This window comes from Etheostoma spectabile, chromosome 12, assembly GCF_008692095.1.
Source record: "Etheostoma spectabile isolate EspeVRDwgs_2016 chromosome 12, UIUC_Espe_1.0, whole genome shotgun sequence".
NCBI lineage: Eukaryota > Metazoa > Chordata > Actinopteri > Perciformes > Percidae > Etheostoma > Etheostoma spectabile.
In genome coordinates this window covers 25,755,029-25,766,185 of record NC_045744.1, presented here as the reverse complement: position 1 = coordinate 25,766,185, position 11,157 = coordinate 25,755,029, and the positions used below count along the sequence as shown (strand labels likewise).

General features: G+C 41.5%; 1 protein-coding gene and 1 long non-coding RNA gene across 6 annotated transcripts in view; one reads left to right on the top strand and one right to left on the bottom strand.

Moving 5' to 3' along the window:
* Positions 1-4,075, bottom strand: part of LOC116698921 (uncharacterized) — a 23,356-nt gene extending 19,281 nt beyond the window's left edge. The window contains exons 1-2 of the long non-coding RNA XR_004334324.1: positions 4,065-4,075; positions 2,974-2,978 (exon numbers count right to left, since the gene is read on the bottom strand). This is a non-coding gene — a long non-coding RNA (uncharacterized LOC116698921). The remainder of the gene's footprint in view (positions 1-2,973; positions 2,979-4,064) is intronic.
* LOC116698920 (homer protein homolog 3) overlaps positions 1-11,157 on the top strand; it is a gene marked incomplete at its 5' end in the record, with an annotated part of 20,985 nt that overhangs the window by 8,435 nt on the left and 1,393 nt on the right. The window contains 6 exon segments of one of the 5 annotated variants that reach the window (XM_032531163.1): positions 418-549; positions 705-809; positions 1,569-1,577; positions 2,071-2,183; positions 6,529-6,685; positions 10,611-10,718. In XM_032531163.1, coding sequence (XP_032387054.1) covers positions 418-549; positions 705-809; positions 1,569-1,577; positions 2,071-2,183; positions 6,529-6,685; positions 10,611-10,718 — 624 coding nt within the window. 5 annotated transcript variants of the gene reach the window in all.

The following is an 11,157-nucleotide window of genomic DNA, read 5'->3' as shown; positions in this document are numbered from 1 at the left end:
ATTTCTGCAAATATCTGGAATTCTGCGATAAACGGAGTGATATAGGATTCAATTTTCAGTAAAGCAGTATTGAAGCGCTATCTAACTCCATCCATGTTGACATAACTGGCCAAGGGTGGTCCTTTATGGTCAGATAATGCCACTGAAAGTAACATTGCATTATCAATGGAATGAAATAATTGCTTTTGCACCTTTTTATTGTTTTTCAGCACAAGAATAGGAAAATATCATTACAATGGACAGTTTGTACTTCTGTCCATTGTTCTGAAACGTTATTTAAACGCCAGTTCAAGTGCTGTGTGTTTGTCTGGACTCTTAGATCCGCTGCTGGATTACAGGCATCTGAACTGTCTGTGTTATCCACTGCTGTAGACGCACCTGAATGGACGATCGTCTTTGTTGTCTCTACATTTGCAGGCAATCATCAACTGCACCGTAACACCCAGCATGACGTTTACTAAGACGTCACAGAAGTTCGGTCAGTGGGCGGACAGCAGGGCCAACACTGTGTACGGGCTTGGTTTTGCTACCGAGCAACAGCTGCACCAGGTAGACTGACCCAAAGCCACTGATAAATACTTGAGGAAATCTTCTCTGTTTATCTGAACTTCTCAATCATTGCACATTTGTGGAGGCTAATGAGTGCTGCATTATTAATGTCTCATTACCTGAACCCATTTATCACTTGTCCCCCTTTTGAAAAGTTCTCCGAGAAGTTTAAGGAGGTAAAAGACGCAGCTCGTCTGGCACGAGAAAAGTCGCAGGACAAAGAACTGGCCAACACGGCGCTAAGCATCGCTGCTCCTCAGGTGAGGAAAAACAACGTGAACATGAAAGTAGAGCAAATCTCTGCAGGTGGATCAGGCATATAGTGTAGACTTGAGAACGTTGTCAGGACCCACCCTCAGTGATGCATTTATGAATGTCATTTTTTTAGGATTGAGGAGAGACACTGTGAGCACTGGTCAGAGTTACCTGAATGCACCTGTGGTACTTTGCAGCAGGTCAGCTATAAGACAGGGCCACTGTTACTAATTCAAAGGCAGGATGGAGGGAGTGAGAAAAGAAAGGTAGAAGAAAGATGAGCTGGGTCACTTGTCTCTGAGGGAGGAGAAAATGAGGAAAACTAGGACAACGGTAAAGTGATCCCGTGGCGCTCAGCGGTGCAACACATCCACTGCTGCTGAGAAGCCTCTGACTCAAACACTGTAATGATGGACATGTAGTCGGCTCAGGGCTTTTTTGATCAATAGAGAATAATTACCCATCAGTAGCATCTGCTTGGTCATGAGGCGCATGCCCATTTCCCTTGTAATTCTACAGTTCTACAGTGGTGTCTCTCGCTCCACGTCTTTATCGATTGAATGATCACATTGGAGAAGCTCCAGACAAATGCCAACTGCGTCAGTTAATGGTGCTTGATTCTTGCTAAGTAGTGATGAGCAACATACCTGCTTATGGTTGTGATATTTTTGTGGAAAGCTCATTATGTTGGCCTACGGTGAGTTTTGTGATGACATGTTTCTTTGTCTGTTTTTTCTCCTCCACCTGATGGATTCCCTCTGTAGTTCTCACAGGTGAGTCTGTCGTTTGATCATTCCTACTCCGAGAACAAAAAAATATTCGTTTACACCACACAAAGCAGAAACTGACAAAAAAACAACAACAAATATGCTCTAAATATCTTTCTTTTCCTTTCTGTCTGTCCCTGAGTTTTGAATTGAATTCATACCTGCTGTGATGGACAGACCGCACTTATTTTATCAGACCAAAGCAGACACCATAACTATCTCAATATTACAGCTCACATTAGCATAAGTCCATCAGGAGACAAAAAAGTAGTTCTGCTGTATAGCCTTACTTTATTTGTGTGTGTTTTTAATTTAAACATTGAGCAATCTTTATTGGAATTTGATGTAATGAGATTTTTAAGATGTGAACGCAGTATTGGTGAAAGTAGCCACCCCCTTCCTCTCTGTATAATCTGTTGGGTGTTGTAATGCTGTGTGTGTTCTATCAGTAGAGTCCATTTACTGATGTGTTTCTCAGGACCTCTCGGATGAACTCCAGTCTCCACCGGTGATGTGTGTGAACGGACCCGAGGACAAGCTGTTTCGCAGCCAGAGTGCGGACATCACGCTGTCTTCTGAAAAGGAGCGCATTAAAAAGATGCTCTCTGAAGGGTAATTGAGTTATGTGCACGCACATCACATCAGAGAACAAAAACACCCGAGTCCGATCTGTTCAAACATCTTAGAAGCCAACTGTGATAAGAAACCCTTTGTGTGATGCTGATGTTTTGTGTAGGTGTTAAGAATCCGGTTTCAATTTGGTGATTAAAACTTCTTTCAAAATCTTGCATTGTGATTTGAAAGAAAATGAAAAAAACCTCCAAGGTTATCTCTCACTTTATCCAGTGCTCACAAACGTGTCTGAAACTAAGGTTGTATTTTGATTTTTGTGGCCATGGAAATATATTTTGGCAAACAAAAAGAAAAAAATGTTAGCACAAGGCTCACTAAAACCACTCACTAAAATGTTTCTGGAGCCTCCCGCCACATGTTATGACCTTCAGTCGGTTGTCATGGGGATGGTTCAGTTCCAACGTGGCCTAGACCTAGGGTACAAAACTCCTGCGTCCCGTACATATGATCTAACGTCACAGAGCAAACGGGGACAAGGAACAACGTGATATACTCTCATCTCATTAATCTATAAATTACAGGAACGTGTGTCTGTGTGTCTGTCTGTCTGTCTGTGTGTGTGTGTGTGTGTGTGTGTGTGTGTCTGTCTGTTTGTGTGTGTCTGTCTGTCTGTCTGTCTGTGTCTTATTCCCATATCTGTCCAACCGTTAGTCCAATGGATTCAAACTTGACAGGTGTCTTGCTTTGGGCACGAGTAAGTGCAGTTTGACGTTGTTTGGATTAGAAATGCAAAAGATATTGTTAAATATAGATCGGTAAAAAAGCACACATTGTCTTTTTCTGCTCTAGCCGCTGGCCAATCCCACGGCGCAGTGACTGAACACAGGACCAGAGACAGAGAGGGTCAGAGAAAGCAGCGGAGCTTAGACAGCTAAAATGTGATATACACCTCAGATGCACAAAAATGTGCATAGTAGTCTTTGACTTTGAATAAACAAATTACACTACCCGAATTTTAAGGACATTTCAGAATCCCACACATGCAAAGCCCAACCAGCTACAGACAACAAGTGGCAGACAGAACGTGATGCCACTTACAGGCAGGCTACCTATCTAATAAAGCCCGACGTATCTGTACGTGTGTCTATGTCTGTGTTTGGGAGGTTTACAGCTTTTGACTCTTTTCCTGCTATTGTACTAATTGGCTGTGAGCTATCAGAACATAATATAATTTCTGAGATTATTCCTTCACAGCACCTTGCCATGCGAGAAAATCTATCTCAGAGCTGAACTGGGCAGACACATCAGTTTTAAATCTACTGCTAATTTACCACTATTACTAACACTATCGTCGCCAAAATACCCCCGCGAATCAAATCCATACTTCACCGTTAGGCCACTAAACCTGTATGGAAATGAACACCCCTCTCTCTCTCTCTCTCTCTCTCTCTCTCTCTCTCTCTCTCTCTCTCTGGTAGTTTGGGGTCCTTTTGTAAGTAATTTTGGGATGGTTACAATTTGGTTTTGAAGAATTCTACAACCAGCAATACCACAGGCCAAGCAATTTCCCGTTCCAAATGGGCACTTTGATCTGAAATGCATGTTTGATGCTTTCATAACACTTTACTAACATTAGGTTGGAGACCTAATTCATCTGTTGGGCCACCGACTAAAAATAATGCCCAAACTAGAAGTCACTCATACCGGCAGTGACGTTACTCTTCCTAACATTAGATCTAGTTTATCAGAGATGCTAGCAAAGCAACACAGGACAGAAAATAAGCACAGCAGAAACGGCAGATAGGTCAGACCAGAGTGTGTCTAACTATATAACTTTAAATGTTACAGTTACGGCTAAAAGAAATGACAACAGAAATACAAATCATTAAAAGAGTAGTTAGACATTTTGGGTAAATGCACTCATTCCTTTTCTTGTTGAGACTACGATGAGAGGAACGATCTCACAGTCATGCCTTTTAAGGTAAATAGGAAGCTACAGTCAAATAAATGTTAGCAGCTAACTGTTAGCCTAGCTTTGTTCAAAGGTAACAAAACACCTGCCAGCACCTCTAGAGCTCACTTATTAACATCAATATCTTGTTTGTTTAATCATCCCAAAAATATATATATATAAAAGACAATTTGTAGTTTTACAGATCTGCTGATTTTGTTACCTTTGGACAAAGCGTTTATGCTAATGTTTATGTTCGACTAAGCTAAGTGTCTCCTGGCTTCAGCTTTATATTAAAGGCAGGGTTGGTAACTATTTCCAATATACACATTAAATATTGTGTGAAATGGACAGTAATAAGTAACTCCTGGGCTCTTAAAAAGGAGCGAAAAGATCCGTTATCTGTTGCTGCTAAAAACTTCCACCAATCACGTCTTCGCGGTCCGCTTGGAAAGAACCAATGAAATGCCTCCTTGCCCCGCTGCACGTACTCTACCCCTCCCGTGTATGAGCCAGAGTAGTAGAACAGTACTCAGTATGATATTAGCTGTTTACTTGCCGGTGAGTGAGACATGAAGCCCCGAGGAGATGCTACTTTCCAATCTTGCTAGCTTTTTAACAATACCAGCCCTGCCTTTAAAAGGAAGGAGAGTGGTATTGATCTTCTTATCTAGTTCTCGGCATAAAAGAAAATACGTCTATTTCCCAAATTGCCAACCAATGCCTTTAAAGACAGGCAATACATTCACATTAGAGGGCACATGCCACGTCTCCACTGTAATGGGAATAAAGTATTTTATTCCAGTTATTTAGAAAACTCTAAATCATAATGTTGAGATAGAATGGGATTTCTTATCAAGTTAGTCAGAATAATCAGGAATTCTTCAAACATTTACGGGATTTATTATACCAGTAGTCATTTTAACAGATTAATCATCATTGGGATGGTGCTGACATTTAGTTTTTGTAATTCTAACTTCAGCTAAATGTCATGAGGTTGTTACAGATTTCACTTGATCGATACTATTGATCACGCTCGAGCGGGTAATGGATTACATTTTACATCCACTTCCCCATCAGAGTTCACTGAGTGTTTAACGTGGTTTTCAGTTTCGAGGGTTGATTACAGATGGACGTCATTCACTTTATTAGGCTTTCATGGAAGTGAAGAGGCCATTCTTTAGGTATTGACTCATACATGCATACATCAAACCAAGCTTGTAAACATCTCTTCATTCAGTCGGTTTGAGGCACCCACAATGCTTTTATGTCCTACAGTCCAATTATTAGGACAGAAAGCTGCTCCTTAATGGTTACCATGGGAAACTGTTGCCATGGGGCAGCCTCAAGCTTTCTGGATGTAGAAGGACAGAACAAAGGCGAAGGATCGAGGATGAAGAGAGAATCTAACTGATATCAACAACAACAACATTTAATAATATCAAATGTCTCTTATGGAAACTAAACAATCATATAGCTAATTTGTGGAGTGTAATAAACATATCATATATTGGGACTAAATACATTGTAAATGCAGTCCCTAAAATGATTCAGCTTTAAGCTACATGAGATGATGACGCATTGTGCTCACAACATTTCTATCAGGTCAGTGCGATCATTGTACTGGAAATAAATGTCAAAAAACTACACAAAAGAAGACTCCATGACGCCAAATGTACTTGGTAACCATCTTGGTAAATTACTTTTTGATGACATTTGATGATCCAACTTATTAGGGACATGTCAGCACTCTAATTTCCTTAAAGTCTTTTCCCGTGTCTCATTCAGCCTTTTGATGAAGAGATCTTCTGGATAGTCAGCTCTGCAGGGTGGGAGGATCACTGTGGGAACACTCTGGTCTTGTTGTCTGCACTCTGGACATTTTAATGAGTTCATCTCTGCTTTGTTAGAAGACCTGTGAAATGACCTTCACTCTGGCCAGTAGGTGTGCTGCTGCAGGCTGCAGTCCTTGGTATAGCCTCATGCTGTTGTAGTGGCTTGCTGCTTGTGTTAACCAGGCCAACAGTTTTTCATCATATTCCAAACTCCTGGCAGCAGTAAAAAATGTTGTGAGTACACAGATAGCTGTAGTAGTTGGGAAACATTCATCTCAGTATTGCAGTGTTTTACACTCTGTTTTCAGGGCGCCCAGTTAGCTCAGTTGGCTGAGCGGGCGCCTATATATAGAAGCTTACTCCTTGATGCAGCAGGTCCGGGTTCAACTCTGACCTGTGACCCTTTGCTGCATGTCACCCCCCCCCCCCCCCCCCCCCCCCCCCCCCCCGATGTCTTCAGCTGTCCTCTCAAATGTTCAAAAATGTATCTTAAAAAAGAGAAAGGACTCTGTTTTCAGCAGTTGGCTCATAATAATAATGTGCCATATGTTCAGTATTGCGTAATATGTTTTTACAGTTTTTGGTTTGTGTTTTTTAGGTCTATCTGTGAGATGAACCTGGAAGCCGAGTTCTTCTCTCTGCAGGACAGCAACACCAAACTGGTGGCAGCTCTGCATGAGGCTAATGCTAACGTGGAGCAGTGGAAGAAACAGCTGACCGCATATCAGGAGGAGACGGACAGACTCAGAGAGCAGGTGAGCCTGTCCTGCATTCAGTCGGACACTGCCTTCACCTCATCCTCATGCATCCCTTTATACAGGGGTGTGAGAATCACACCCAGGGCCAGACATGAATTGATCATTGACATGCTTTTATTTAACTGAAATGAATGTACATATCTTTGACTGTATTATTACCTGTCTATATGTATAGCTTTCTCACTTACAGTTTGGTTGACTTAAATCACTAAAAAGGTCAGCAACACCGGTCCTAAGCCATCATAGAGTTTAGCAAATCAAGTAAAACAATGATTACATTTTTAAAGTATGCTACCATACAGCCGACCGACAACAAGCTGTATTACAGCCGGATGAGCAGAGTTTCAAAGTTGGCAAATCTGCCAAATTCTGCTTTGAGTAACTACAGTTTGAAAAACAGTTCCTGGCCTGGCCCACACCTTTGCAGGCCAAAATTGATTGTGAATCGAAATTGTTAACGGGCGGACCCTTTCCTTTTTGGATGTCATATATATGTATATGTATATGTACTATATGTACTGTGAAAATCTAACTCTACAGCTCCATATTAATGTGTTGGGAGTTATCACGAGACCTATTTAAAGTGTTCCTGGTGCTCGAGGTGAGTGTGGAAACAGATCTGTTTAAAGATAAATTAAATCAGGCCAGCAACAAACCAAAAAACCCTTCATGCATTATTGAGTAATACACTGGAAAGTAGTTGTTCTCTCTTGAGGCAGCCAAGTCGTTCTGTAGTAACCTGCAGGCCAGAGGCTGATGGCCATGTCACACCTAAATATCAATGCTGGAGCTGTGAAGCTCGGCCCCGGCAGCAGACACTCAGATCATTGCTGAAGTAAAAAAAAAGTAAAAAGCCTCGCTCGAACAAGAGCAAGGTGAGGCTGCCGGGAGTCTGTTGTACTCAGTAACAGCTGAGTCGCACGTCTTTCTCTGCAGAGAGAGCTCATTCTGGTTTAGATTGGCTCGTCACTTCATTCCCTCGGTTTGAAAGCACTTGTTCAGAGAAAAAAAGAATAAAAAAAGACAAGTTAGTCAGGCCAGTAACACACTTTGTGATCTTTGACGTGACTTGTGCTGCAGACGTTTTCCCTCCAAAAGCTTTAATCAACGTTTTCCCTGCCGGTTGAACCGGTTCACCACGCACACAGCATTTGTCACATTTTCACCCCTTGGGAGTTTGGTCTGAATACCCCGAGCCTCAGGAGGGCTTTATACTTGGAAAAGTGGTGAAAGAAGTATTCAGATCCTTCAGATCAAAACCACACTGTACAAATACAAATAAAAATACAAGTAAAGAACCTGCATTGAAAATGTTATTTAAGTAATCGTATGTAAGTATTATTAGGTAAATGTACTCAAAGTATTACAAGTAAAAGCACTGTATGCAGAAACATCACGTTTTAGAAACTGGAAACGATCAAAACAGTTTGTCAATCAATGAACTGTTTAATCTGCTCTACTCGTAGGCCTGTCAGATTCATATAGTGCAGGAAAAAGTAACAATATTTCTCTCTGAAATGTAGCGGAGTAGAAATAAAAAGAAGCATGAAAAGAAAAGACTCATATAAACAGTACAAGTACTTCATATTTGTACTTGAGTAAATGTACTTAGCGACATTCCACCACTGCACTTGAATTACCTCCCAGGGTCCAGTGGTTGCAGATGCCTCTGCCCTCGCTTTCTTCCCTCATCAATCAACGGGCTTTCCACATTTGCTGGTGGCTGACTCCTCTGGGAGCGACTTCGCCTCGGCCTGACAATTACAAACCTGTCTGATTCAATGCGTTAACACCTTGATCCCTTTCCATTACAGCTCTGCTTTACAGTATCGATCACTACTCTTTAAATTCTCCACCACTCGTCTGGTATTTCAACAAGAAACCGTTTATGGCGTTTTGGTCCACGTCATCAAATGAATTCAGAGAAGTGAGAACCCTGTCTGCGTCGGTCTCCTTTTGGACCGAGCTCGTTGCCTCTATCTGAGGAAGGAGACCAGGTGGCTGAAAATGGTTCACGTCTCTCGGGCGGTGTGCGAGGGAGAGGGGTTTGTAGGACAGCAGTATCCTACTTTCAATGCCCCAGTTAGGAGAAAATGAAAAATCACCAGAGGGAGCTGGCATCTACTCGGTTCTCTTTTTCTTTTTTTCTTTCTACCGCTCCTCCTCGTCTCAACCATACATGGTTTATAATAATCCTGTTTGTCTCTGTCACATGCAGGGGCATTTTAGAGCTTGCCCTTCTGTTTTTGTTTTGTTATCTGATTCACCCGGCCAGATGACAAAGTAGAGAGGATTTCACCCTGCTCACCTGATAATGCTGATGAGACTCGCTCATCGTGAATCCTGGTTGAAGTTGTAGCATGTTAGAACTTGTAGCTACAGTTATTAAAAATAACTGAAAGCAGGGCTGACCTCTAGCTCATAGTCCTTGCAGCGGCCCGGGTTCCAATCCGACCTGCGGCCCTTTGCTGCGTGTCATCCCCCGTCTCTCTCCCTCCTTTTCCTGTCACTCTGAAATAAAGGGAAAAAGCCTCCAAAAAAATCTAAAATAAATAAATAACTGAAAGCATGTGAGGCTGAGAACTCTCACCAATAACCTGAAGCCTCTAAAGCAGACCTCTTCAACCCCTAAAGGGTCCTCGGAGTTACTGCAGGAGAGGCCAGCAAGTTATTGTTCCTTTTTGTCAAAAATTTAAAAATCTTGAAATAAATTAAAGATATTATTAGCAAATATAAATGTGAAAAAAAACAATGATATGCTTACTGGCCTATAGTTAAAGATGCCCTGCCACACAAAACCGTTTTTACTTGTATTTTTTGAACTATGTCAGGTCCATATGTGTTTGTGTTAAGTGGTGAATTTGAAGATGAACTGCTACCTCCTCTGTCAGCTCTAGCCACTTTAAATTAATAAGACAAGAAATCAGGCCAATGATAACGGCTGGTCAGTCTGATGTCATGTTGCCTGAGCTTATTACTATTCATGAGCTCGCCCAGTTGTGCTGGGTAAAGGATGGTGATAGCCAGACTCTCATTGGCTAGTGTTAGCCAATCCGAGTCAAACAGCTGATCTCATTGAATATTAATGAATATTAATAAACTGGCACAAATATAGCTGAATCTTCCTGCAGGCTTTCTATACCACGCTAGAATGCCTTGAAACAAGGTAACCAAGTTAACCAAATTACTGAGTCCATGGTGGAACTTCAGACATTACCACAAAGTAATGAAATACATGTGGCAGGGCCCCTTTACGGTAGTCACTTAGGCCATCCACGGATAGTTATTCTAAGGATTCACCCTTCACTGTGTATGTGTAAGATTAAAACATGATTTATAAAATCATGCCAACAATTATTATTTTAATAGCTTAGTATTGTATGCATTCAAACTATATGTATTTAGGCTTTAGGCCACCCACCAGTATTGTAGGCCCAGATTAATATGCAACTTAATTTTATATGTATATGTAGTAGGGGTCCGTTGAAGACCCCTGGTCTTAAGTGATAAAGCTGTCCTGAGTGGTCCTCTCTGTAGAGTGGACCACTCAGGACATGTGTACACGGAGATCACTGATACTGTCTTCCAGAAGCTTTAAAGAATAACAGAAGTGCAGCATTTTAAATGATCCTAATATTTTGCTTAAAAATAAACAAATTAAAACAGTGAAAATTCTTCACAATAAGAAAACATTTAGCACATAGTATCCAACAGGCAAGATGGTCACAAACACAAGAGCAACAAGATATTATTACTGATAGACAACAAAATTCAGACAGTTAAATTGAAGTCAGTTAAGAAAAGCGAGAAAAAGTGAGTATGAAAGGTTATTGCAAAATTCAATCCGATATGATGAGCCAACAGTAGGGGTAAGCTGAAGCCGTGTCCCACATGCTGACCCTGATTTGTCCTGTGTGGTAAGGTGGCTGAGCTCGAAGCCCACGGAGGCCACGGGCCCAGTGACCGGCTGAAGGATGAGCTGACCCAGTCCCTGGAGGAGCTGGAGGCCCTGCTCAAGGCCAAAGATGAGGTTGGTGCTTATTCAGGGCTTTTCCTTCATAGAGGAATCTTTGGCACCCCCGAAAGAGGTTTTAGCCAACACCAAAAGAAAATCAGTGCCAGGATGAAAAAGAATTGAGACAAAAATCGCAATTCAAATCCTCTCCAACTGTGTTCAATAGCAATTTACCAAACAACTGACGAAAAGTAGAGCATAAACTGGATTAGTGGCGTCCAGCTTCTGGCTGAGTTGAAGTCTCTGGGGGAATTTAACGGTGGTATTTAAATATTTTTCATATCATATTTTTGAAGCGGTTTTGTTGATTGGTGTTTCACTTCCTCAAGCACATGCAACATTTTTCATATATCAAATTGTCAGAAATAACAGGCAAATGCATATAGACTTCTTTCAAATAGGTAACACAGACGTGTTGCGTTTACTGAACACGCATTGATCGCGCTTACTGTTG